The 26,951-nt window shown below is 41.8% G+C and overlaps 2 protein-coding genes across 2 annotated transcripts in view; both read right to left on the bottom strand.

The window, feature by feature from the left end:
- The window catches only part of KCNK13 (potassium two pore domain channel subfamily K member 13), a 70,118-nt gene extending 55,703 nt beyond the window's left edge, over positions 1-14,415 (bottom strand). Inside the window, exon 1 of the mRNA XM_072865270.1 lies at positions 14,037-14,415. Within this exon, the coding sequence (XP_072721371.1) occupies positions 14,037-14,373 (337 nt within the window). The 5' untranslated portion in view covers positions 14,374-14,415. The remainder of the gene's footprint in view (positions 1-14,036) is intronic.
- Positions 14,416-23,313: 8,898 nt separating this feature from the next.
- Positions 23,314-26,951, bottom strand: part of TDP1 (tyrosyl-DNA phosphodiesterase 1) — a 52,757-nt gene continuing 49,119 nt past the window's right edge. The window contains exon 16 of the mRNA XM_072865473.1: positions 23,314-23,795. Coding sequence (XP_072721574.1) covers positions 23,722-23,795 — 74 coding nt within the window. The 3' untranslated portion in view covers positions 23,314-23,721. The remainder of the gene's footprint in view (positions 23,796-26,951) is intronic.

Here is a 26,951-nt window from a genome sequence, read left to right as displayed (position 1 = left end):
GAGGGCACTCGAGAGTAAATGTTTTATTTCTTTGCAATACTTCAATACTAATGACTTCTGAAACACATTTCCTTCCAAAATGATTTTTTTAAGATTATATAGGGGTGTCTTGTCACCGGCACTGAACTATAGCAGTCCTGCCATGAAACAAGGCTGTAATGTAATAGCAAACAAAAACCCATGAGGTATCAGAGAACAGCCAGAATACAGTGTCCAGCTGAAAATGTGGGAAGAATTCCTTTTATGTACTTGTACCAGAAGCATCCAAATTAAAATATGGGCAAGGCTAAAGACTTACTCTTACAGAGGGCGCCAGGACAGTTCTAATGATACGGGGCTTTGGTTTACAGCTCATCTGGAAGGCAGTGTCTCTTTCAGCACAAGGATGTTTGAATTTGTGGTGAAGTAGCACTTCAGAGGAAGGAATGGCCAGCACTGCTCCCTGGAGCACCTAGGACAATCTTAAGAACTTTCTCATTAAGCCACAGGCCAAGCTTGCACCTGCTTGCTCCATGAACTAGGAATATTGCAGCCTGAGATGGACGATGCCGACTCTAGTTCTTTGGGCAGATGAAAATTCCTATTTAAAGCATTATACATAAAAGATGAAAGGAAGAAGGGCAGCCTGTATAACAAAATTAACTCCTACTTAGAAAAAGAGAGAAACTGGCCATTAGAAAATATCATTTTTCTTACAACAAACAGCACCACAGTGCCACTGCACAGCACAGAGGGAATGGAAGAGAGATGTGATGTAGGGAGAATACAAAAGGAAGGAATAAGAAAAAAAGGAATTAATCTGCAATATAAAAGAAAAGTTGCATTTAAAGAGAAGGTTCTACCCTGACAGCACTATCCTATTTATAATTTTATAGAAATAACTTCAGAAAAAAATCAGGTTTTGCTTCCAACTGGACTATAACATTTCCTTATTTTAAAGCAATTCATGGAACATGCTGGTTTTCCTCTAACTAGCTTTAAGATTTTTGAGCTTGACTGTATAAGTAACTTTACGTGTGTGCGTAAGAACACAGAATTCAATACCATGCCTGTTTGGTAAGCATTGTCGTCTACCAGACAGAAGCAGCAAAGCTCAGCTGTCTGTATAGGCTACATCTACATTGCTGGCATGAATAAGAGAATCACAAGTACAGATGTACACAGGGAACAGTCTATTCTAGCAAGAAGGCTGGACAGCTGTTGCTGTGAAGTTCTGACTAATGACTGCAAAAGAGCATTGCAGAAAAGTACAAAATGGATGCAAATACATGCTTAAAATAGAAAACTTTTTTTAGTGTGCATCTTTAGTACATTTAAATTCAATGTTTTACTACTTGTTTTGCTTTTTTACAATGTTACAGTTTTACATTGAAGCAATATATACTTTCCACTTCTTCAGTTTTCTAATAACTGAAGACTATCAAATTTTCAGCAGAACTGCTTTCTATCAAGAAGTGTCACACTTAAAATAGTCATCATTTCTTCTGTGTGAATAAAATCACATTTAGGGTCTTATTAACATTCTTACTGTGAGAACAAAACCACCTCAAACTCAAAATTGGTTTGAGGTTGCAAAAAGCCTGGGCTATATTTGCAATCAACAGCACCTTCTGATATATTGAATTTTCACAAGTCAAGAAGACTGAAACACTTCCACAAGCTACGTTCTTCCTTCAGGGATGGCAGTGTGAAATCAATGGAACACTTAAGCCACAAGAATGCTATAAAAATCCCAATGTTATAATCCTAAATATTTTTCCTGGCAATCTAAATTATATAATAATATTTCAAAGAATATTATTAATATATAAAAGTGGGGTTTTTTTCATTTTTAACATTGAAACAATTCTGTTTTGAAGTATTTTTTACTGCACTGAAAAAGCTTTAATATTAACTGTTGGTGCATCAATCACCTGAACAAATGCTTCATTTTAACAGCTGAAATAATTCCACTGAATAAACAGTACTATCCATATGAGTAAACATAAATAGTAATCAAAGCCTAAAATACTAATTAGTATTTTATATCTTGACTAAACTATTCTAAAATTCAGTTAAGACAGTCAGCTAATATTGGGATTTAGGTTTGTGACCCTTCCCCCCAGCATTTATTATTTAATTAGCATGACTTTCCCATTCTTTTTAATATGTGGGCTATATATTAAACGGCGCTGCCTGCGATGTTCCTTCCAACGTTCACTTAGTGAACTCACAACATTCCCTTCGGACACACAGACCTCATACAAAGGTCCCTGCTGCATGTCACCTGAAGGACTATGTTCCATTTTCAGCAGTGTTTTGTGCAAAAAATACCTTGGCTTGGGAGTATATGGACTTTTAGAAAGCTTAGTTGTGTTACATCACTCCTGAATATAGGATTTGGCGATCCAAATTATTTAGGCCTTCCAACAATTTCCCACATCTAAGGCTTATTATCTGTCTGTGTTTGAAAAGTGGGATCCCACAACAGCGGCCTCAGCCATGTCGCGCCCGTACATGAAGGCAAGGTCTGGGCACGCCCAGCCACCCTTCCTCCCTTTATTTCCCCCTATCCCCTGGTTTCTACAGGAAAACAATGCAAGTGTAGAGCCCCAAAGTGAGCAATGGTTTATTTTGCTAGGTCTCTCTTTTCAAGAAGTGGGAGATGAAGGGAGCAGTGGAGGGCACAGTGGAGAATATCCACTGCTTGGTTTAAATGGAATTTCATTGCCTTAATTCTTCATCTGTTGAATAGGGATAACAGTACCTTCCTCATACTCTTTGTCTCCAAGTCATACCAGTATATGTAACGCTAGCAGAAGGAGGTACAATTAATTACAGCTGCCAAAACAGAGACTTCCGTCAAAGTACTTAGCTCCTTACAGGACCAAGTTCTTCAAAGTAAAGTTCTGTTTATTTTTAGCTGGTTTGTGATTAATCTTTTTCCATTCAGGTTTTTTTTTCCCATTCCAGCAGCAGTAAAGATATTGTTATATCTGATTTCACTGCTTTCATTAAGTAAGTGCTTCTCAGTCCATGATCAGTTCTATTTTAGGCTGTTTTAAAGTTTATTTAATTTGAGATGTATACTAAGCAGGGTAACATAATTGCACATGTCAAAGCCTTCTTCATCCTAATATTAAAATGTTGCTTTGACTTCCTCAAGGTTTTAAAAAATAAATCTATGAAGTTCCATGTAAATTTGTCGCAAAATTCTTTTTATCTGCATTCTAAAAATACAAGTGAAAAATTGCCAAAGAACAAGATTCTATATGCAGTGTGCTGAACACCTTGCCTTTTTTTTTTTTTTTTTTTTCAGGATAACAAGGGTAATGAATACATACTATCATAGAACCAGGGGAAAAAAGCTCTGGCAGAGGCATAAAAAGGTCATCTCGTCCATTCACTGCCCAATGACGGAATTAAAGATTCCAGCGTCATTCTTATGGGATGTCTGGTTAACCTGCTTGTAAAGGACTCTGGTGATGGAATCTGTACAGCATTCCTAGGGAGACTGCACAACTGTTTCACTTTACTTAGTGTTAGGAAACTTTTTCTAATGTATAACCTGAATCTTCTTTGTTGCAATTTAAGCCCATTAGCCTATATCCTAGCTGCCATGCACTTCGAGAATAGAGTGTTCAATCTTTCCTGCATCAGATTTTCATATATTATGTTTTCCCTCACTAATTCTCTTCTTTCAGCTGTGCAAGTTCCTTGATTTCTTCCAATTTTTGCATAAGTTCTGTTTTCTAGATGTCTAATCATACCAATCATTTCCTTCTAGACCCTGTCTCTAGAAGTGAAGCAGCCGAAATCTGAAAACTGTATTCCAGACAATGCTTCTCAGTACAGTGTATAGAGGAAATATTATGCTGCAATCTTCCTCATACATTTCAATGTGATTTTTTAAAAAAAATTTACAAAGGCATAGCAACAGTTCTGGACCAGAGACAGGCGACAGGCCCCTGCAGAACCCCACTGGATACATACTTCTATTCTGACAATGATCCAGTGAAAACTATTCAGTGAATACAATTTCCAGCTGGTTCCATTGCAAATTCATCACAACCACATTTCCTCGGGTTGCTTATCAAATGTGAGGCAATGTCAAAAGTCATCCTGAAGTCAAGATATCTGATATCCGCTGCTTATTTCTTATCCACAGGGCTAGTTACCTTGTCATACAACAAAATAGACTAAATTTGACAAGATCTACTTTTGGCAATTTCATGTTGATCATTACTTGACTCCTTGTTTCCATTTTGATGTTTACAAATAGTTGATCTGATTACTTGTTCAAGCAATTTTCAGTTAATTAAGGTTAAGTTGTTTGGGCTATAATTTTCTTTTTTAATTCCTTCCTGTCATCATCCCTTTTTTAAAGACTGGCAAAATGGTTGACATTAGAAGTTGCCTGGAATTTCAGCCCCTTCCGTGAGTTACCAAAGGGCTCCTTTCTGCTTTAATAATTTATTTTAATATTCTAGAATGAAGTTGAGTTGGCTTAAATGATTTGAAAAGATCTGACAGATTTAGGGATTCTAACCTGTTCTTTTACTTTCCCCTTTATCATAAGTGTTAATTGTACCACACATCAGTTCAGAGTTGACCTTTTCAGGAGATGGGTGCAGAAAAAGGCATTAAACATTTCAGCCTTCTTGGAGTAATTTGTTGAGAGCTCTTCCTCTTTTCTATACAGCAGCCCAATATTTTTCTTAGTCTTTCTCATGAATATTGTGTTGATGAATGAGTTCACATCACCCTTGATACCCCTTGCTAATAGCATCATGTTTTGAGAGGCTGGACTTTTTATTCTGTTCCTGTATTTGCATATCATTCCTTTTATTTGTCTTCACTGATCTCATTTTCTATCCATTTTCTATATGCATCCTTCTTGTGAGTGAAATCAATAACTAACTTAAAATTTTGACATGTTGGTCTTTTACTACAGTTCCTGTCCTCCATCTACATTTGGATCACTTGAGCCACCATCTTTCGTATCTTTTGCCCAAGAAACTGCTAACCTGCCTTAACTAATTTTTTCTTTAGTTTTGGTTCCTCTGAGGTTGCACACTGCAGATCTCTTGAGTTTATTAACAGTTTTGCTCTTGAATTTCCCTGTTTTCCTGTTCTTCCTCCTTCTTCTCTAAAGAATAATGAACTCTGCCACTCTGTGCTCACCGAAGTTGCCTTCTACCCTTCCACTGAAACTAGGATAGAGTCAAAACCAGAAAGGTTTCCTCTTAAGTTGCTTATATGTTTCAAAAACTTGCTAGAGAACTTGTGCTCATCTCAGCACATAAACCACTATTAGATAAATCCTGTATTATGATCAAGTCATGCCCTGGAGAATCTTGCCAGCTCCTCACAAAAAAACTAATCACAATCTTCTTGAGAGGGTGTAACTGATAAAGTTATTTCCTCTACAGACTTCAGAGTGCTTTTAACTACTTACTGATCTCATTTAAGAAAGAGAGAACCTGTGGCAGAGCAGTTATAGTCAGTGTTGCCAACAGAGGTGTGCTGTTTTGGCTCTGCTATTGCCTGGGTGCCCATCTTTAGATTGGTAGGGTGGGATTTATTTCACCTAAATTTCAACACCAATAGTATAAATATCTACCTCTGCACTTGGTACCTCAGCTGGTTTTTTTTCCAGTCAGGGAAGAAGAACAGACACATTAGGACACATTAATTCATCTGACTTATTTAAGATAGCTTCTGTAAAATTTGATGACTTGAAGATCACTTGAAGACTGTGGCACTAACAGAAGTAACAAAATTTACACAGGAGAACTGACCTGGCCTTTCCCCTAACCTTGTGGGTTACAACCATGTGGTTTAACCTTGTGTTTCAACCAGTGTCCAAGACAGAACATGCTAGACTATCACTCCTGTACCTTTTTTAGATCTTGCTTGTAAAAGGATTTCCAGGATTATTTCATTTCATACTTCCTTTCTATTACATGGTTTGCCTTGTTTGAAGATTTCTACTCCATTCTGCATATAGCAGAGACTGGTGGCCATTCTGTCATTATAACCACCGTTCTCCTTTTCACATTTTTTCCTACATCTTTGCTTTATACAGACGTGTCATATATCATAGAAAGCTTTCAGTAAAAGTTATAGTGAACAGTTCACTTGAGCGTGTAAGTCTTCCAAAGGTGGGGAATGTTCTAGTTTTATTAACCGATGCAGTCCTAGGCTGGTAGCAATTAAAAGTTAAGTGAGTTGACAACTACTTGGTAGTCTCTGTAAAGCATGTAAATGGTCTCAGTTTACCTGCAACTTCCCTAAAGCATCAGCCTAAGCACCCCTTATTGGCAAACACAGAACCAAATGGGGGGTGGGGAGAGGTGGGAAGAGAGAGATGAAGGATGGGAATGGAAAGTGAAGAGCCTTTTGCTCCAGAGACACCTTTCCTGAAGCACCATCCCAAGCCCAAGGGAAGGGAATCAGTCCCATCCTCACTCTCAGAGCACACATGCCTTTTAGGCTTTCAGGATTATCAATGCAGGAGTATTACCATGCATTTTTAAAGATGACCTGTAATTAATGAAAGACTTTTTTATATACACTAGACAAAACTTTCTTCTCAAAGTATCAAAATGAGACAGGAAACATTCTTTCCTTTTTTTTTTCCACTCTGCCAGCTCCCTGCATGTCAAATAAGCCTCCTTGTTCTTCACTGCTTCTAATTTCATCATTTCTGGCCGCTGTTTCCTCTTGTCGGCACGGGGCAAGCCTTGTTGTTCCTCTTTCTTTTGTGGCTCCACTTTTAAGACATCTATTAAGCGAGATATTTTTTATCTTTAATTAAAATCCTTTTAATGCAAATACTACATTATTGGAGGGCAGGGGGAACTGTTCTGGTCTATTTACACAACGAAGGCCAGCAGGATTGTTTCAGTACCTCCTGAAAAAACAACCTCCAAAGCAATCAGTGTAACAATTCTTTTTTTCATTTTGTTTCTTGTATATCTGTGAAATATTTCAAAGGAAAATGTTCCCTTCTAAGTTTCATCTCCTTGCTCAATGTTACTTACTCAGTCAGATGCACTTTTCATTTTTAAATTATCACCATACAGTTGTTGATACATTAATTACTGCAATGACATTTTTATGAAGCTGTTTCTTGTATACTATTTCTGCTCATCAGAATTCCTAGTTTTCTGCACTGAAACGATGAGATCTTTGAATATTTTGTCATCGTGGAAACTAATTATCATTCTTAAGGTATGCCAAAAGGAAAAGGACAGCAGACATAACATTCAGTAACCTGTATTCCACCTTTTCAGGCTACAAGTGGAATATGCTTGTCAAGTCAGACACTGCAGGATGTGGTAGATTCAAAGGGAAAGAGAGAGGGGGTGTCACACTAAGTCAAGCAGTCATGATCTGCATTGATATTTGGGGTATCCCTATTCTTCTGGCTGCTCTACAATAGAAGAAAGCAGGGAAACCATCAATATGTTACCTTCAACAGAGTTTGTTGGAACTAAATGTTTTATTTCTAATTGTTTATCTGAAAGAGAATCTGAACAGCCTGGTGCAATCTTTGCGCTTCTGCCGATGAGTATGGCAAGATGACAAAAAGTAGTTTATATCCAGGAAAGGACTCAGAGGCTTAGTGGCTCCAGGAATGTAATCTAGTCCTTGCATGCTTTTGTTCTGTACATCATATCAGGGAGAAGGTAGACACCTCAGAAGGGTATCTGAAACAGCCCCCATGCTGAACAAGGAGTTCTTCATAGGAATGTCTCCATCACTGAGAGCAGCCTTGGTGAAAAGCATCTTGGAATCGGTAAAGGGTCCATAAAACTGAAAATTATGTACTTATCACCCTCCACTAAATGTAGCATTCATCAAGAACAGCCAGAATGTGAGAGCTGTGATCAAAGCAGGAAACCAAAACCCAAACTCCCCTTCTTGTGGCAGAACTTTAATCACTATGCTTTTATTCAACAGCTGCATGCCACTGTTTTTAAGGAAAAGAGGGATCTCTTTGAAAGAAAATGTATAGGGGATTGCATTCGGGACAGGATTCAGAGTCTGATGGTGTCTTCTGAAGCTCACGATTAGGCAACTGACGTTCAGGGACAAGAACAACAATACACTTTATGGGCATAAAAATGAGCTTAGCCTCTCTGAGTCAAAGAATAGTTTTATTCTCACTGTTGGGCTGGAAAAAGTGAAGCAGAGAAATGACACTTACACTTTGTTAATGAATGAAGGGCACAGCTAGGAGCATAACTAAAAGCACTGACTTGCACTGCTTTCCTCTAAATAGTAGGACACACTTGCTGCATATGTACAACTTTCTTGAAGTGTCGGCTCACCAAGAGGAAAGAGAAGACCAGAATCTATGTTTAGAAAAATCCAGAAACTGAATGAATCTATGAAAAACAAAACGCTAGCTCCTGTGAGTTTATCTCATTGTCCCACCTGGGTTTACGGAGGGAGCCCTGGTTATGGCTCAGTGGCTCAGGTCATTTTGAATTATTAGGGCTGCTTGCAGCATAAACAATATTTAAAGAAGAAAAATGTTACCTATGAGAACAACATACCTTGTGCTGTACAAGTTCAAAAACTTCAGGCATGGTACGGTTAGGTAATGGTGCATCCTTTGGTCTCTGTGACACCAGGAGTAAGCTTGGCCCTATGGCCCCAGGTGGAGCATTCGGTGCAGTTGCCACCCTTTGTTCACTCTATGTACGGTAAAGACAGGGTGATCTGAATCCTACAAGCAGTAGCCCAGCTCTCTGGTTTTAATGACCTTGGTGGTTTGCTGGGCATTATCCCAGACACACACTTTTTTTTTTGCACAGCTGTAACTCCACTCAGTAGTAGGTACTGCATTTACACAGGTGAAAATGAGGAAACCAGCACTTTCTCTGACATTGATCAGCACTCCCTCCTTCACTCCATGACAGACTGCTGTAAGGTGGGCAGTGCGGCTGTCTCACGCCGTGCAGATTTCCCCATTCGTAAACAACGCTCCCATCAGCAGCCCCCTCGAGGCTGCTTAAAGAAGATGCTGTGAATTCTTCTACCCCTTCTGTACAATACGCTGTGTGGTTGCTCGTCACTCTCTACAGTAAAAATCTCACCCTTCACTACAGGAAATTGTACTTCTCTTGGGCCTCAGGTAATGCATCAGTGGACAAATCTCTTTTCTCACCTTGCACCAAGACTTTACACCTCCAGCCCAATATGCTGCAGCTTCTTGCAGAGAGGAAGGATGCAAATTTTGTCAATTTCTCCCGAAAATGTACCTCATTTTGTGAAGATGATATAATTTCCTCTTTGCCTCACTGCTTATAAACAGTTCACGCAGAAAAGACAAGAGGCAATGGGCACAACTTGAAATACAGGAAATTCCATTCGAACAGGAGAAAAAAACCTCTTTTACTGTGAGGGTGGTTCAAACACTGGCAGAGGTTACCCTGAGAGCTATGGAGTCTCCATCCATGGAGATATCCAAACCCGACAGTACGTGGCCCTGAGCAGCCTGCTGCAGCTGACCCTGCATGGAGTGCGGGGGTTGGACTAGACGATCTCCAGAGGACCCCTCCAACCTCCACCAGCCTGTGAAAAGGGCATCCATATCAGACATCAGTTTGAGGAGTTGCTTCAGGCTATGCCTTTATGACAAGATACATTTTATACCATTTACAGTTAAAATAAACAGCTTTTAATCAAGATCATAATATGAGCTGGGGTGGGTATAGGTATTTTTTCAAAAAAGAAAAAGGAAACAAAGTCCTTTCAATTTTCTTAAGATATTCAAAGAAAATCAGCTGTACATGAGATAAGGGTGTCTTGATGCATTGATAAATTCTTCATTTGATGCAACTGAAGTCAGTAACAGTTTTTTCCCATGGTTGCAAAGAGCAGAGGAGTATTGCTCAAGGGTAGTAGCGTCCACCTATTTCCAGTGGAATTGAGGGTGCCCAGGTGTCTGTCACGAAAGATAAGCAGTGATCCAATGCATAGATCTTCAAACACCTGGGCAGCAGCTTCCTACATCTTGGAGGCACTACTGTCCCAAGGTACCACAGAGGTCCTCAGATATCAGAGTGCCTGCTGATGATTGCGACCTTACAGTCTCATGCTGCTGAACACCCGGAGCCTACCAAATGCTGTACCCCCCTACATAAACCACATAAACATTCACTGAAATGCAAATTGGGACTTAGATCTTGTTTTACTTTCTGGTCTGCAGAATATTTTATTAGTCTATGCAAAGTGGAAGAGTTTCAACAGAAAACACTGAGAGTCCTGGCTTAAAATTGTTCCCCAGATCGGTGGTCAGGGCACTCTGCTGAGACACAGGGATGTTGCTTCAAGTCCTTGCTGAGAAAGAAGTTGCTTTGAACTCTCACACCCTGAGACAGTACTACTGCCACCCGATTTCTAGGCAAAAGGAACATTACATTACGTGACAAAAGGCTGATCGGAAAATTAAGTGGGCTTATGGAGGAGCCCACTGCACACGTGTGGGCTCCTCCCTGCGGGTTAGAGTTAGGCACCGGCCTTCACGGGATGGAGAGGCTTCGACCCCATCTTCTTCCTTGGGATCACCTCCTGGGTAGTCTAGGTAGTCTCCCAGTTGGGCAGGTATTTGTGGTTACCTTCTTACATTTCTAATGTTTCCAGTTACCGTATAGGTCACCTTAGTGCTGGATCACACTAAGCAAAAGACACATCAAAATTAGGAGTTACAGGCTGAGCACTGATAGGAAAAAATCCTTGTATGGAACAAACTCTGAATTACTAAACTGAGAAAAGACAAATTATTTTTTACTAGTTCAGCTCTGTTTAGCTTTGTGTTTTCTTGACAAATGAAAATAGGCTGGTTATATTTAGTTTTGACCCCTTGACTCAATGCACTGATATCATGCTCCGATAGCTATGTGACAAACATTTTATGTGAATCTTAATTAAAAAGACAGTATTATTCCCTTAGGATAATTCCCTTACTCTCTTCTTTCCTCTGAAAGCCAAAAATACATGATGGTATTTCTTTCTAGCTAAAGTACAGGAAGCAGACGATGCTACAGGTAATGTTTGAGTGGTGCTTTAGCAGTATATCAAAGTGGCTAGGTTCACCTTATTTACTGCAGAAGAAATAAATTTACGCTGGTGGAGTAGCAAAATATTTCCACTATGCAAAAGAGAAAAAAAATAATATAAAGTTTACAAAAGAAATAAGAGATGACTGCTTTTACAACAATTTACCTGCTAAATCAAAAGCTTCTATACCAGCACATAGTACTGAGTGTAGAAAGTTAGCTCATACTAGGAATATGCCATAAAAGCACCTATTCCTGAAAAAGTGCTTTTAACTGAAGGCACCAAATTTTATTTAGCTGTAGAAATGTATATAGCCACCAGAAGTACAGACTGAAAAACACATGAGACAATTCTTCCACTTTCCTTGGAACTAGCAAGGTTGCAGCTGGAGTAATACATTAATTTTGGGGCACCGTACTGAGGCATGAAAGAAGATGCGGACCATTTGGAAAGTGCTGAGAAGAGAACAAAAATATTGACTTGAGGTGTGTAAAACAAAATCTATTCTTAGGGCCCCAATATGGTTGATAAAAATGAGTGTGTGGTTGCAGAGCCTGCAGGAGAACACTCCTGCGTGGCACAGCTGAGGGAATCTGGCTGAAGCACAACAGTCTTGTGAATGTCTGGAGAGACCAGCCCGCAGCACAAGCTAAGATAAAGAGCTGAAACGCACAATCAGTCTCACAAAGCAGCAATGCTACTGAGAAGATTAAGAAAGAGGGATGCCACTGATACGATTGAGAGTGTGCAATGTCACTGATGGGATTAAGGAAGAATGATACAATTGATAAAATACACTGAGAAAGTGACACCATTGATAAGACTGAGAAAGAGCAACACCAGGTCAAAAGAAGGGGCAGGATGTAAATCACCAAAGTCTACAGACCATACACAATCTGAAGGAAAAAGGGTTCTTGAGGACATTTTTTGCAGAAACATTGATGGAGCTCTAAATTCTGGGCAACAGAAATTGGCAAGCCAGAGAAATTACCAGAAAGTGTGAGTGGATAAGTGGATGCTTGTGTTTGCAGGCAGCTACAGTTAAAAAGACCACAGATAGCCTTCTCTCCTTAATAATCTCAATTATATAAGATATATATTAATGTTAAGAACTACTGGCATCAGTTAATACATGTGAGAAGTAACTGTATCACTGCAAAGGGGAGTTACAACATTGAATTGAGAGAAGACTGAAGGGACACATGGCAATGGTCTTTGAATACCTAAGACGCCATTCTCTGGATATGAAGGATGGTAAGACAAAAATAATGCAAGTCACTGAACTGCAGTAAGATAGACATCAGGAAAACCTTCTTTTCTGGTGGTGATAACGATGCACAAGGCTGGATTTCTTGTGGAAGTTGTGGGATCTCCAACAGTTCGGGTTCAAAATGGCAGCTTGGACAAACATCTATCAGGAAAAAAAAAGTTGCATGTAGTTGACCTCCTCTAGGAACAGAGATGGACCAGGTGGACTTTGGAGATCTGGTCCCAGCTCTCTCTACTACGATTTTATGCCTGTAGCAAAGGTTAGCATCAACACTGTATTTTGATCTTCGAAGAAGCACACCTTAAGGGAGATGTTACAATGGCAAACAAACTACAGCAGTTTGCAAAAATGGGCTTGGCAATGTTGTAAGTTACGTTAAATTGCCAGTTCAGCAGAACATTTAAGCATAGTTCTTGGGTCTTACAGACTTAAGGTCTAAGGACACAAAACACCCAAATGTTGATGCCAGCTATATAAAACCAGCCTGATGACATCTTTCAAAACAAAATTAACTCCAGACCTAGAAAGTCAGTATTAGGGAGAAGTTGAGCAGAACCACTGGAAAGCATCAGGTATTCTACAAACTGCAGGACAGCACAAACTCTCACATGTCCCACATAAAGCGAGGCATCTCAAAAGTCCTCTTCGGGAACAAGTGTTAATGGAGATTTCCTGAAGAATTGCTGTTGCTAATTAAACAATCATTCCTCAGTGTGCGTTTCACCGTGGAGGGAGACTGATGCAAATTGGAGATACCATTACTAAGATTTAGTGACCCCATTTGTCACGGTGGTAAATGCACACAGGATTGCCTGTCTTTAACTAAAGCAAGCTCTGTTTCTCCGGGGCTTTTAGCTGTCCGCAGCCGCCTGAACGAGGCCCTTCTGTTGACACCCATGGGCTCGCCGGGGTGCTTATGTCAGTTCCTGGTGCTGTCCTTTTTCACCTTAATGTACTCTCGCCAGCCCCCTCGGAATTTCTGTTCAACATCACCTTCCCCCGAAGGCTCCTCCAACCTGAATAAACTTGGGTTTATTCACAAACGAAATAAGCAGTGCCCACCGACTTGTTGGTTCTGCCTCAGAAGAGCAAAAAGCCGAATGGTGTGAAACCCAACCTTTCCAAGTTGTACACTTCGCAGCTGGACACTACAAAATCTGTTTTATGGTTCTTGTTAAGACCAGCTTAACCATCTTCGGAACGGTCCCTTCTGAGCTTGCAGCCTATGAAGCCACCTATCTCCCGAGCTAACATTTGCTATAATAAGGTTTCCCAGAATTTAAAGACATACCGCGTTTGTTTCAAGCTTTCGGCTTTGGGTGCGACCGGTCGCTCACAAAGTCTGCCGCCGCATGCCGAGGCCAGGTGCCTCCGCGCAGGCAAGCGAAACTCCCGGGGAAAAGTCCGGCAGCCGCTGCCCTCCCGCCCCGAGCGCAGCGCCCGGAGAGCGAGCGGCCAGCCGGGCTGCCGAACGCACCCGCGGCGCTTAACGGGAGAGCGCTTCCCGCGGCAGCGCCTCTGTGACCGGAGGAGGGAAAAAAAGGAGCGGCGAGGAGACAGGACCATGCCCGGCAGCGGCACGAACCCGCTGTACGCCCGGGGAGCTGGGGAGGAGAGAGGGGGCTGCGCACCCCCGGCCGCCCTCGCCCTCGCCCCGCCGCCCCGGTCCCCGCCCGTCCCTCCGCGGCCGCCGGCGGGTCCCGCCGCTCACCGATAGTGGAAACGACGGTGCCCACGAAGTAGAAAGCACCGGTGAAATCCCATCGGGGCCGGATGTCATCGACGCGGATGCCAGCCACGCTGGCCTCCTCGTACTCCCGGAGGAAGCGCCGGAGGTCGGCGCGGCTGAGGTTGTGGCGCCGGGTGAAGTTCTCCAGCCGCTCCTCCCAGCGCTCCTTGGCCTCCCGCTCCGTGGGCAGCTCGATGGCCGAGAAGACGGCGGCGCCGCACAGCATGTACAGCACGATCAGCACCGCCAGCAGGAGGAACCGCGCGTTGTCCGCGTTCAGGCGACCCGCGCTGGAGCAGCAGCCGCCGCGACACGCCATCCTCCGCCCCGCGGGACCGGGCTGCCGCGCCGCCACGCTACGTCGGGGCCCTCCCGCCGCCGCTGCCGCCGCCGCCGCCGCCGCCGGGCATCACGGCGCCGCCCGCCAGGCGTGCGCCGGGCCGCGGCCGCAGAGCTCGGGGTGCCGCGGAGCCCGGCGGCGGCGAGCGGCGCTCCCGGGAGCCGGCCGGCACCTCCGCCCCGGGGGCAGGGCGCTGCCCCGCCGCGCCCGGCACGGCCCCGCGGCGGACGGGCTTCAGGCTGCGGCGTACCCTGCGGGCGAGGGAACCGCCCGGCCCGGCCCGGTCCGTCCCGTCCCGTCGCGCAGAGCCCCTCAGCGCCGCCGCGCACCGCGCCGGGCTCCCGTCTCCGCCGGTTTCATATCCTCTTCCTTCCCCCGCCCCGAGCATGTCGGAGCGGGGCGCAGGGACAGGCACCGCCAGGCGCCTCCTGCCTGGGGGCGAGGCGGGACCGGCGGCAGCTCGCCCCGCCGCCGCGGGGCACCTCCGCCCCGGTCCGCGGGGGGCGGCTGCCCCGGCCCCGGGCCGCCCGCGCCATGGCCACGGGGGAGCCGCCGCGGGCCGGGCCGCGCCGCGCCGCGCCCCTGAGGGAAGCTCCCCTCAGCCGAGGCGCGGCCGCCGCCCCCGAGGATCTCCCCGGTGCTCCGGGCAGGGCGGGGCGGGCCGGCACCTGGCAGGGCGGGCCGCCGGAGGGCGGCTGCCCGCAGCCTCCACCCCTCAGAGGGGCGGGGGGCTGCCCCCCAGCACCCGCGGCCTTCCCGCCCGCTGGGGGCTGCCGTCCGGGGCGCCCCGTACTCGGCCCAGGCCCGGGGCCGTGGGGCTGAGGGGCGGTGTGCCGCCCGGGTAACGGGGCCTCTGACAGAGACCAGGAGCAAAAATCCACAGTTGATGATGTGCCCCTACTATCGAAGCAAGAAAAATTACTCCCTTTTGCCAAAAGAGGGCACCTCTTTCTCTACAGGTCTGGGTACTGATTGCCTTCTCGACAAGTTGCTACCTCTCCATCCTCCAACACTGGGCGAAGTGAAATTGTGTGTGGAAGACAGAAGCACCTCTCCAGCTGTAATGTGGCTCAAAAATGTGTTATTTTCAGGGTCAAAGAGCTCTCGATCCAAACCTTCTGGAAAAATCATTGTTACTATAAAAAGCAAAAGCTAAACTCAGCAATATCTGGCAATTACTACAGTGCTAATTCTACTTTAAAATGATTGGGGGCTAGAATTCAGGTCTGTAAAACATATTTGTATATAAACACTCTTTCTTTCCAGTGAAAGACAACCCACATATGTTTTATTATAGAAAACAGGTTAACGAGGTATTACTATAACATTTACTTCCCCCCTCCCCAATTTTCTACTAATTATGTTGCAATTAAAATCCAATGGGAACTAACGGTAAGATCTTAGTAATCACAAACCTCCCTTAACGGTAGATAACCGTATTCTTAGTGTGAGAGCCGTCGATGGTCCACAGCCTGAGGTGCGTTTGCATCTTGGCTATTGGTCTGACTGCTGGGGGTGGACTGTGGGCAATTCTGTGCTGGTGTTCAAGAGAGGATCACCAACTGCATGGCAACAAATCTGCACGGCACAGAGAGAAGCCTTTTCCCACGTTGCACAGTAAACCAACAGCCGAGGATGAATGGGACTCATGCTTCCTCTTTGTTTTTTCCTATTTGTTGTTATTTATAGGTGATACATAACGCATCATGTTGCAGGATTTTATTCCCTCTTCATTAGTCTTCAGCATAGACTGACATATGGCAATTAAAATTAGCAGCAACGCTGGAAGACATTAAACAGCCAAAAAAAGAGGAAGGCGAGATGCCAGTCAAACTAACCAGACTTTGTGCCAAGTGCTAAAGGTAACCACATGCTTCCATAAAAAATGCTGGTGTATCTTTAAAATTATTGGTAGCTCCTATTACAGGAAAAAAGAAACCTGTATTTCCCTGCTTTGCCAGTCTTTGCCAGCCAGAAAGAAGATGGATCTAAATCCACACTCTCCCAGCCAGCAGAAGCAGCAGAACTGACTGAGCACCCTTAGTCCGCACTGCAGTCTCCATCCATCCGAGTTGCTCTTGGGTGGCTTGGATTAGCACAGTGGGAAGAGGAGCCTTTAACTGCTTGCAACCATGACATCAATGTGATTGCCCAAAGGAACGTGAAGAACAATCACATTATCCAAAGAATTATCCAAGGAAAATTATTCAAAGATATTGTTCCTCCTATTATTTACCTATTATTTTGTTAGTGAGAAATAGTTATTTTTGTGTTGGTTGTGGGCATAGAGAGACCATTACATTAATGCAGGTAAGAACATCTGACATGGTTTTGAAAGACAATGAAGTATACTACTGTCACTGGCCATCAAAAATTGCAAGTTCCCTTAATTTGTCAAATGCGATCTTCACCAAACTAAAACACTATAAAGGACATGCAGTGATTTAATCTCTTGAGAAAGCGGCTTTTTAAGGACATGCTCCCTATTAAGGAATACAGGAAGTGTGAGTCGATATCGACTGTAATCCTGAAGTAGAAAATAAGAAGATGTCTGACAAATATCACAGGTGTGGCACCTTTTATTGTTTTAAGCTCCTTTTCTTCCTTTACCTCCCCTGTTTTAATTAAGGTACTTGTTCTAAAGAATACTTTCTTGTAAAAAAGGTCACTATTCCCATTGCTCTTGGTAGACAGCTGGAAAAACTTGCGTGTGTGGAAAGCACGAACAGTGTAATGATGCAGTCACCCACTCAGAGAATTTAAGCAAGGTTGAAAAAAGAAATGCAGTGTGTTCACTGGCATAAAGGAAAAAAAAGTTATCTTAGTTTCAGGTAAAAAAAAAAAGGTTAAACATGTTGCTGACATTTAAATTAACCCCAAATCAAAGTTAACATCTTGTGAGCCCGAACACTGAATGCATTGCCATTAACCTCAGTACAGTCGTCTGTGGCATCATTATCAGGAAACCTGCTACGTTTGCCCTACCCCTCAGCACCACAAGCACACAGCTCCCTAGTGTCTATGTGTGCAGGTATTTACTGACAAAAAAGATTGGTGGTGGTGAGCCTTAGCACAATTGTAAATAATAGAAAAAAACCCAATGTGTTTACTAGTTCTGTGATAATGTTAAATGATAACCCTGTAATTAAGAAAGCTACAGTCATTGAGTACCCTAGTAATGATTACCAACAAATGCCCGGTCAGAACAGAGCTATTATTAATGCATCAGCAAATTACTGGGAAGACTCACGCAGAGATTTAGTTACTTTCTCTCATTGACAGTGTCAATACTTTCTAATTAAACATCTCTTTGGAAGTGATAAGCTGATACACTTAACTAAAATGCACTGCTTATCTTTGGAGAAGCTGTGGGAGAGCTGCAATTTACTCCTGAGCAAATTTATACATAATGAAACATCTTGCTAGAGGGGCAAGGAAACCAGCCTTCTATTACCTTTGACGCTGAACAAAACTTCTTCTGGAACTTAATAACCTTGATGTTAACAAACTAATTTGAAAAAAAAAATCCCAAAACTTCATGAACATGTGACACTTGGGGCATCTAGAGTAGGCTAAACTTTTCAACATCCCTGTTGCTTTGCTAAGAGTTTCAAAGAGATTGCATTTCTGTGGGAGTCCTACTGAATGAGTCATAGAATCGTAGAACCGTTTAGGTTGGAAAAGACCCTTAAGATCATCAAGTCCAACCGTTAACCTAACACTGCCAAGTCCACCACTAAACCATGTCCCTAAGCACCATATCCAAACGTCTTTTAAATACCTCCAGGGATGGTGACTCAACCACTTCCCTGGGCAGCCTGTTCCAATGCTTGATAACCCTTTCGGTGAAGAAATTTTTCCTGATACCCAATCTAAACCTCCCCTGGCGCAACTTGAGGCCATTTCCTCTTGTTCCATGGCTTGTTACTTGGGAGAAGAGACCGACCCCCACCTCTCTACAGCCTCCTTTCAGGTAGTTGTAGAGACCGATAAGGTCTCCCCTCAGCCTCCTTTTCTCCAGGCTAAACAACCCCAGTTCCCTCAGCCGTTCCTCATCAGACTTCTGCTCTAGACCCTTCACCAGCTTCGTTGCCCTTCTCTGGACACGCTCCAGCACCTCAATGTCTCTCTTGTAGTGAGACATTGCTGAACAAACTGAACACAGTATTCGAGGTGCGGCCTCACCAGTGCTGAGTACAGGGGGGCACGATCACTTCCCTAGTCCTGCTGGCCACGCTATTTCTGATACAAGCCACGATGCCATTGGCCTTCTTGGCCACCTGGGCACGCTGCTGGCTCATATTCAGCCGGAATGTGGCTTCTTGCCTTTATGTAGTGTACTTATCCCTCACAAAGCAGAAGACGCTTAGCAGTAAAGACGACTGAACCTGACTGTATGAAAGAGATTTTCAGGAATGAGAAATGTGAAAACTTTTTCCATCTCTTTCACATCAGTTTCTAAAGTGTGGCTGATAAAGATAATCATATTTCAGTCTTCCTGGGGAAGACAATATTTCATTTATACTTAGAGAATAACCTATCGGGGTATTTTTATTTGAAGATATTTGCAAATTAAATTTTACAATTGGGAAAGTGAGGCAGAGATAGACAGGGCTTAAAAGTCCTTACAAGTGACTCCTCAAGAGCTGTCCTCAAGAACAACTTCCACTTTCGGAAGCCACTTTGCATTTGCATGCTGTTTATCTTCCAGCATTTCAACAGGTACGAAAAAACACCATCAGGTTGATAGCGCAGTTTTCCAAACTGCATAACAAACAACCACAATTCAGAGCAAAGTTTTTTGTTTGTTCATGCTTATTGATACTAGGACTGTGTACAGTAGTGATTCGCATGTTAAGGGAGAAACGGAGACACACGAATCAACTTGTGTGAAGTCGGAACGGACTCAGAAAAAGAGTTAGTAAAAGAATCCAGGACCCCCTGGCATTCCTCCATTCTAAGCAATGGAAAATACTTTCAGCTAAAGGATGAACTTTTTACTCTGATTAATACAACAGGGTCACAATACCTTGAAAGCACTGCGGCAACATTTAGAAATGAGTAACTGGGAATTAGTTCGAGTGGAGATAAAATTTTGATAAATGGAGAAGCAGAAAAGCTAGTATATTACAAAAAGAAAAAAAGCCAAGGATATAAAGACTGTAGATTAACATAGGAACTTATTTCTCTGAACTTACACAGCTCCTTTCAGCCTCCAGTACTTTTTGCTATGTTTCTTTCTTTTGCCCTTCAGGATGCCAGTTACAGTTGCTCAGATTAAAAGAAACTCAGAGGTAAGAGAGAGGGAATGGTGTGATTACTGTCAGCGTTCAGCTAAAATTCTGACATCCTGGGTCACTGTGATTAATTCCACAGCTGTAAAATGTCAGCAACTTTACTGATGTCAGTAGAAAGATCTGTAGGATTAGGTAGCATGTGGCATTATGAAGAACATTACATCTCCATTCTACTTTTTCAAATACGCACATTGGGTAGCCAGAGCATGTCACAGTCAATATCTATATATTACATTAATTTACTGATTTCAATGTTCAGTTCTTGGTATCACATCTCTCTTTATTAATTTTCATTTGCCTAGAATTTTTTGTGCAGTTATTTCTGTTACTGTGTTCATATTTGTTTGCTGGAAGACAGGCTGGAATATCGAAACCATAGAAAGCCTTAGCAGAAGAAAGCACGAGGAATTAACATATCAGTAATTACTGAAAAAAGCACACTGATGCATTTAGGAAAGCCGCCAAACAAGACAGCTATCATATTGTTGCATGTTTGCACACCTAGCATGGAACCGAATGCATGGCACCTTTTACGGCTTTTTACCTTCTGTGATGCTGGATTTAATCTCAAGTGCAGTGAAAAGACTCCAGATAGATCACTGTATCACCATCTTGAACAAACCAAAATTAGATCATTGCTTTACTATGTGACTCCAATAAGAAACTACACAATGTTGTGCTGCCCCTGACAGAAGATTTAACCTTTTCAGAATCCCAAGCAACAACTAGGTTTCCTTCCTTGTCCCAGGAGTAAACTGCTATTATCCCATTATGTTAACGGCTACAGCGATGCAGTCCAATATTGAAGTGCCATTGTGAAACCAAATTTCCAGTCATCAACCTTGATCTCTCCTTCTGCAGGGTGTATGGCAGCTCTGCAGAGTTTGCTTCTCTTCCATGCTGTGACCTCTCTGATGGATGGTTTATAACACCAGTATGGGACCTTGTACAGCTAGGGGTTAGGAGTCAGCTGAGCTTTTACAAAAAACATAACCAATTGCATTAGCCATTAAAATTGGCTAGGGTTTGATCAAATTCTTTTAGCCATTAGGGCACAGAAAAATGCACTACATCCTTCTTTACAACCTCATTAGCAGCACTGCAGAAATGTATGCACATTGTTTGCACCAGCACGTATTGAAATGCATTAACAATAAATTCTCACACTGTTGTTGTAATGAAAAGTACTTAATTTTGAAGGGGCACCAGAAGAGATTCATTCTCAGCAGTAGCAAGAGAAATTAATCAGCAATTTATTGAGTTAAAAAGATGTTGTGCTGAATAACAATTACTTCTACAGATGGTATTGCCTTTTTTCTTTTTTTTCCTTTTTTTTTTTTTTAAATTCGAACTACATTTTAAAAATAAAGGAGAAGCACATGGGTCTCAGACCTAAATATCACTTTAACCAAAGAACCCAGAGTCAAACCCAGTTACATATGTCAGACATTCTGCTGTGGGTTGGACTAATTTGTCTGTTTTCTCCTTCTCTTTATTCATAGTTCCACTTTCCAAAAGTTAGGGCCCTGACATGAAACAAAAAATTATTAGGGTGGTATGAAAAATGGAATTTCAAAATATTCTGCACAAGAAAAGCATTAAAATTTTATTCAGACAGTTAAGAAGTGTTCCTAAGTCTGTCCTGGCATCTGAGAGGCTGCACATCTAGAAACTTACTAGACAGCATTTTCTGGCCAAAGGTTTTGTCAAGAGCCTTCTGTCCAGCTCCACTATGTCACGAAGCCCAGCTGTGTTTGGGTTGCATAGGACTGACTGCAAAAGACTGTTGCCACCCTGGATCTTTAGTTGACTTTGGACAGTTTCTTCAAAACAAGTTTTCCTTGCTGTTCTGGAAGAGCGTTGTTTAAACAGTTAAAACAAAACTACATGCATATCTGTTTCAACCAAACTCAACCTTTATTTGAACCATTAGTTCGCCTCACACCACACACTGTCCAGCAAACCAAATCCCCAGCCTTCACTCTTTCCTCCACCTCTGCCACCCAGCAGTGCCTCACTTCCATGCTTACACCACAGTCCAAGTTGCTTTGGGTCACAGCTCTGCGTTGGAAAGATTTCCTGAGTTTTCCTAGCAGAACTGATCACTTGGTTTATTCGTTCCCACCGACGGACTTTGGAAGGATCTTCTGACACTGCATTAATCTGAGCCCTGGAGAGCTGCAGTTAAATCATGCCAAGTTCCTGGAAACCGAAAAATTCTAGCTGGAATTTAACCAGGAATGCCTCAGAGCTGGCCAAACTACTCTATCACAAAAATAGAAATACTCATATATGTAACATTAATAAATCACATTCTTCACAAATTAAGGATAAATGTCCATGTTAGCTGACCTTCTAGAACTCTTAAAGCTTTCCTCATATGAAGACATCTTCCTACTTAGAACTTCTCTAATTCTCACAGAATGAAAATAATTAAAATGATAATACTCTGTTAAAAAGAAAGTATAACAATGGCTATGAAGTTGTTATCTCAGTTTTTAGAGCACACCGCTCCATTTTCATGTTACCTTCGCTGACCCCTGTCTTTTCAGGCTCATCAGCAACAGAATCAAACAGTTTCTGCATATAGCATAAACAGTAAAGATTCTGCCCACAGAATCGAGGGAAGGTGAAAGCAGAACACAATCTTCCTATCTGTTCCGTGGACATCCCAGCAGCACTCTGACCTGTACTCGGCTCACGTTATTTGCAAAGTTCTCAAACCAGATAAAGCAATAATAATGATTACTGGGCCTCTAAATTGGCAACATGAGCTAAGAAATGAGAAAACTAAATACCGAAGTCCCTGGTATTTGCTGTGAAGAGTGAGTGTTAAATTCCTCTGTGTTATAGGCAAGGCTATTCCACTATCTAGCTCCATTTACCCTTTGAATAAGAGACTGTACAATAATTTCCCCAATGATAACTCAAAGCCATAACCCTTTTGATTTGAAAGACCGTCTGGTAACTGCACCAGAGAATTTGAATGTAACTTGAGAGGGTAGAACAAGAGGGAAAAGATATGAAAGATGGAAAAGCAGCACTTCTTCATAGAGTTTCTCTATGGATTGGTCTGTGGCGGTGTAGGAAAGTGAAAGAAAACTTCTCCTTGCTAGCCAGATGCCATGAGGATTTCCTAAACACACATGTTTTTTATGGTAATTTTTGAATGAAACAGGGATAGACATTAGATGAACATCAGGAAGTAGCGCACTCCCAGTGTACTCCAAACCATCATGGGGAATGACACTGCAAAATGAATGAGGTGGCACTGGAACAGCTACCCAGTCAGATTATTTGGGATCCAGAGGGAATTCTGAATGAAGTACCATACACTACAAGATTTCCAGGCTGCAGGACCAGTTGTTCATGCATCCCACAGCACTATTTAAGACTACTCCCAAGCCCATCCACTTCAATTTAGTGTTCTGGACAGTACTTGGGTGTCTGCAAGGGGGGAAAAAAAAGAGGATTAGGAAATCACTGACAAGAAGCCAAATACTGCAAGAAGCCAAACTAGCAAATATTAGAGCTTGCATTAGAAGTAATAATTGCGAAGCAAAGTTTCAATCCAATGTGAAATGTACAGACTTAGAAGAAGATGGAACAAAGGATATATAAACAAGATTGACTTTATTTTTATTTAAATTTTACATACAATAGCTTTTATTCCAGCTACTAAGGCCAACTGACAGTCTTGCAGAACAGTAATTTCAAATTCATTACAGCTACAAATGCAGAGAGAATCTCTCAGAACAGTCTACACTTGTTTTAATCTTGAAAAGCATATTAGGAACCACAGTAAGGAAAAAGCATATAAAAAGGTATTTAAAAATTCAGGTTCATTTATAGTAATATGGTTACAGATTCTCCACGAATCTCCCCATTATCAACATTTTAATGTTTCTTTCAACTACAAATTAGCCATTATAACAGACATTATAGCTTAAAAAACAGAAATAAGCAGTCTTGCAAGTAGCGTGGTAGGCTCAGTGTCAGTAAGTGAAACGTCACAGAATACCGCAAACATTCACGATGGAACCCACATATTTCCATGTGTATCAGGGGCGTTAGTGTAAGGAATATTCCAAATCCACGGTTGATCTGTAAACCAAAACAGAAACATGCTCATAACAAATTCAGTTATGCAATGTAAAATTTTGATCCTCTTCCTCTCCTCCCTTTGGAGGAAAAGCAAGGTCCAAATTCCACTGACTTTCACGTAACCCCATATGCAATTTCAGTTTACTGGAAATTTTTATTCAGCTATTTTTTAAAACAGTAAGATTTAGAGTTTTCAAAAGGCTTTGCCTTCCCCCCAAATATTATTTTAAATATAACTGTCATAATCCAACACACTCCCCACCAGCTGTAAAATAATTGTATTTCAGACAGTATACAAGAACAGTAATGCAGCCAAATTTGGTTTGGCCCATAGGCAGCAACTTTTGTGCTGCGTTATCTCTTAACCCAATGGAATTATAAATAAGTGCTGTAACGTATTAGTATTTTTCACACTGACAGTAAGAATTCAGTGTCTAAGAATGACGTTGCCTGAACTCTGAAATGTTCAAGTTCACACCTCCCTTCTTCAAACATTACATCTTTAGATGAGCAACAGGTTTGCAGCAGACAGTTCCCTCCCTCCACTATTCCCACTCTTGGGAAGAAGAAAAGGCAACACAGCAGGAGCCAACTGCTAGCTCTGCAACCTGCTCTAGGCTCTTCCTCCTACCACATACATGTTGCAGAAAAGCAGCTGGTCTATGAAGCCAAGCTATTATTCTACTTCGGTCAGGCTACTCCAACTGAAATACAGAGAAAAGTCCTTCAATCCTTTCAGCGATTTTTCTCAAATATGATGTTGATATAAATCTACCCTGCTTCTTTTCTCTATCTGCAAAATGAGCCCTGAAGGAAGACAGCGACATTAATCTGTACAATGCATAGATTAAACTGAATTGTACTGAGGATGACGGGAGTAGTTCATTTATCGAAAACAAGCTACTCATATAGATGATATACTATGTATACTTGCTAAAGAAGATTTGCTACATGCTTGTCAATTGAAATTTTAGATAAGCTATTGATTATGATTACTGTTGTCCAATTTTAAGTTTACAGGATCCAATGCTAGCTCTCACAATATATGAAGTGAGAATTCTGCAACAAGAAGAGAAGAGTAATAAAGTGACAGAAGCAGTAATGAAGGGATGTATAAATTATGCAACAGCACACTGTGACAAGTACCATACCAATTAAACATGAGGCAGGGAGAGCCTTCCTACCAAGTACTCATTGTTACTTGCTACTAGAGTGCGTTTAATTCTAGTACTGTAGTTCCGTATGTTGCAGTGAAACATATCCCAGCTATGCAAATGTTTCACAAAAGCGTCTGTTTACAGTAGCAAGAGGGTAACAGAAAAATGCTTTAAATTACAACAAAATTGAATCTGCTTGACTTGAAAAAAGGCTTCATGTTTAGAGTTTATGAAGACTGATAGGGATGTTACAAGTCACGGGAATGTGATCACCAGAGAAAGAACAGACTGTGCAACAAATGCCATCTTTCACATAATGTTATTATAAGAGGGCAATAAAAGCAAACATCCATGTCTTCCCCTGATTTAAAATCATGATATAGCTTCTAAGTGGAAGTAGTAGTTGGCTAGCTTTTGGTTATAGCGGATAGGTGATTTCCAAGGACAAAAAAATAAAAGGCATCGGAAACCAGAGGGAACTATAGCACTTAACTCACAGTCCACTGCCAAAAAACGTCTCTAGGTTTCTGGGTCAACTGCAGGATATCTAGACTTTGAGTCATCTCTTAAAAAAAAAAAAAGTAGCACCATTATTTCCCTAAGCCTCTTTTATCAGTCTCCTCCTTGAGACCCATGTGTACCTTTTGTATTTTAGGTGAATACCTTACCACATAGTAAACATTAATAGTTACAAGAATGGGTATAGAATAAAGCAAACATTGGAAAAAGCATTGAGGATTTCAAGCATACATTCGGATTTGATCATTGACCTCTATCTATGACATCAGAATAAATCCAGTCCCACTCAAGCACTGGAATCTGTCACTTGGAGTACATTATGCAGCTTGGACCTATCCATTTTCGCTGCCATCTGCAGTTTCTCTGTTTAATTCAGCAAAACATATAGGCAGAGGAAGACTTAGATGTACAGAAATAACTTCAGTCACCCCTTAAAGCACTCTGAGAGGCTTCAATACCTAATTTAGTTCCTTTTTTATTGTGGCTATCTTAATAAAATTTTCTTAAGGTAGCTATTAACATACTTGGAACTTTGTTCTATTAATAGGATGCTGTTGGTTTTATAAAAAACCTGATACTATTTTAATAAGCCATGTGTAAAACTATTGCTGAAACAAATTATAATTCAGTTATTTTTCAAATGTCAGATCCAATTTAAAATTATTTATCACTTTTAATAGGAGCTATAGCAGCAAGAGAAAGACAATGACTGTGTACAAATACTGTATGACCGTAGCTGCTTACTCTTGCATGCTAAAATGATTGCCAAACTTTTGAAAGTTAAATCCTTTGATCTTCTGGGGAAAAAAAAAGGTTAACTGTTCCCTATTTATAGCCCCACTACATATATTTTTAAAGTGTGCTCAACGTACCTACCTTCCACACCTTTCAAGTTCAGTTCTTAATTTCTGATACTCTAATTTTGTCTCGACTGCACCTTATGGGAATTAGTGTTACCCAGTGACCCAGTACCATTGCTTCCGTCTTGCCTCATACGCAGCAGAACTCTAGCACTAGAGTTGGCACACAGCAAAATGAACGGGACCATTCCTACCCCACTGCTACTTTAAGATTATCTGAAATCTCAGACAAGGCACTATTTCAGTTATACTCAGGCAGACTTTTGAAGATTCTCTCACAACTGAATAGACTATCACATTTGATTTTAAGATAGAGAGGCCCTGGAGAACAAGACAAGTTTCTTCAAGTACACCTGATTTATCACTCAAAAAATCCCCCACATTTTGAGATCATGTTACAGAATATGAAATCGTGAGCTGACAATGGTACAACAAGGCTGTTTCGCAATTTTAACAATAGTATTTTACAAATGCAGTATATTGTGTAGGTCAAAAACATGCTGGCAAGCCATCTCAAAACTTCATGTTCTCATAAGTACGACAGATGGCAGTACGGTACGTACAGCCAAACCCAGAAAAGTCTGTGAATTACAGGAACATGCAATTGAATAGTAAAGTAT

The sequence above is a fragment of the Ciconia boyciana genome, chromosome 6 (genome assembly GCF_034638445.1).
Source record: "Ciconia boyciana chromosome 6, ASM3463844v1, whole genome shotgun sequence".
Classification (NCBI taxonomy): domain Eukaryota; kingdom Metazoa; phylum Chordata; class Aves; order Ciconiiformes; family Ciconiidae; genus Ciconia; species Ciconia boyciana.
This window is presented reverse-complemented; position numbering and strand designations above follow the sequence as displayed.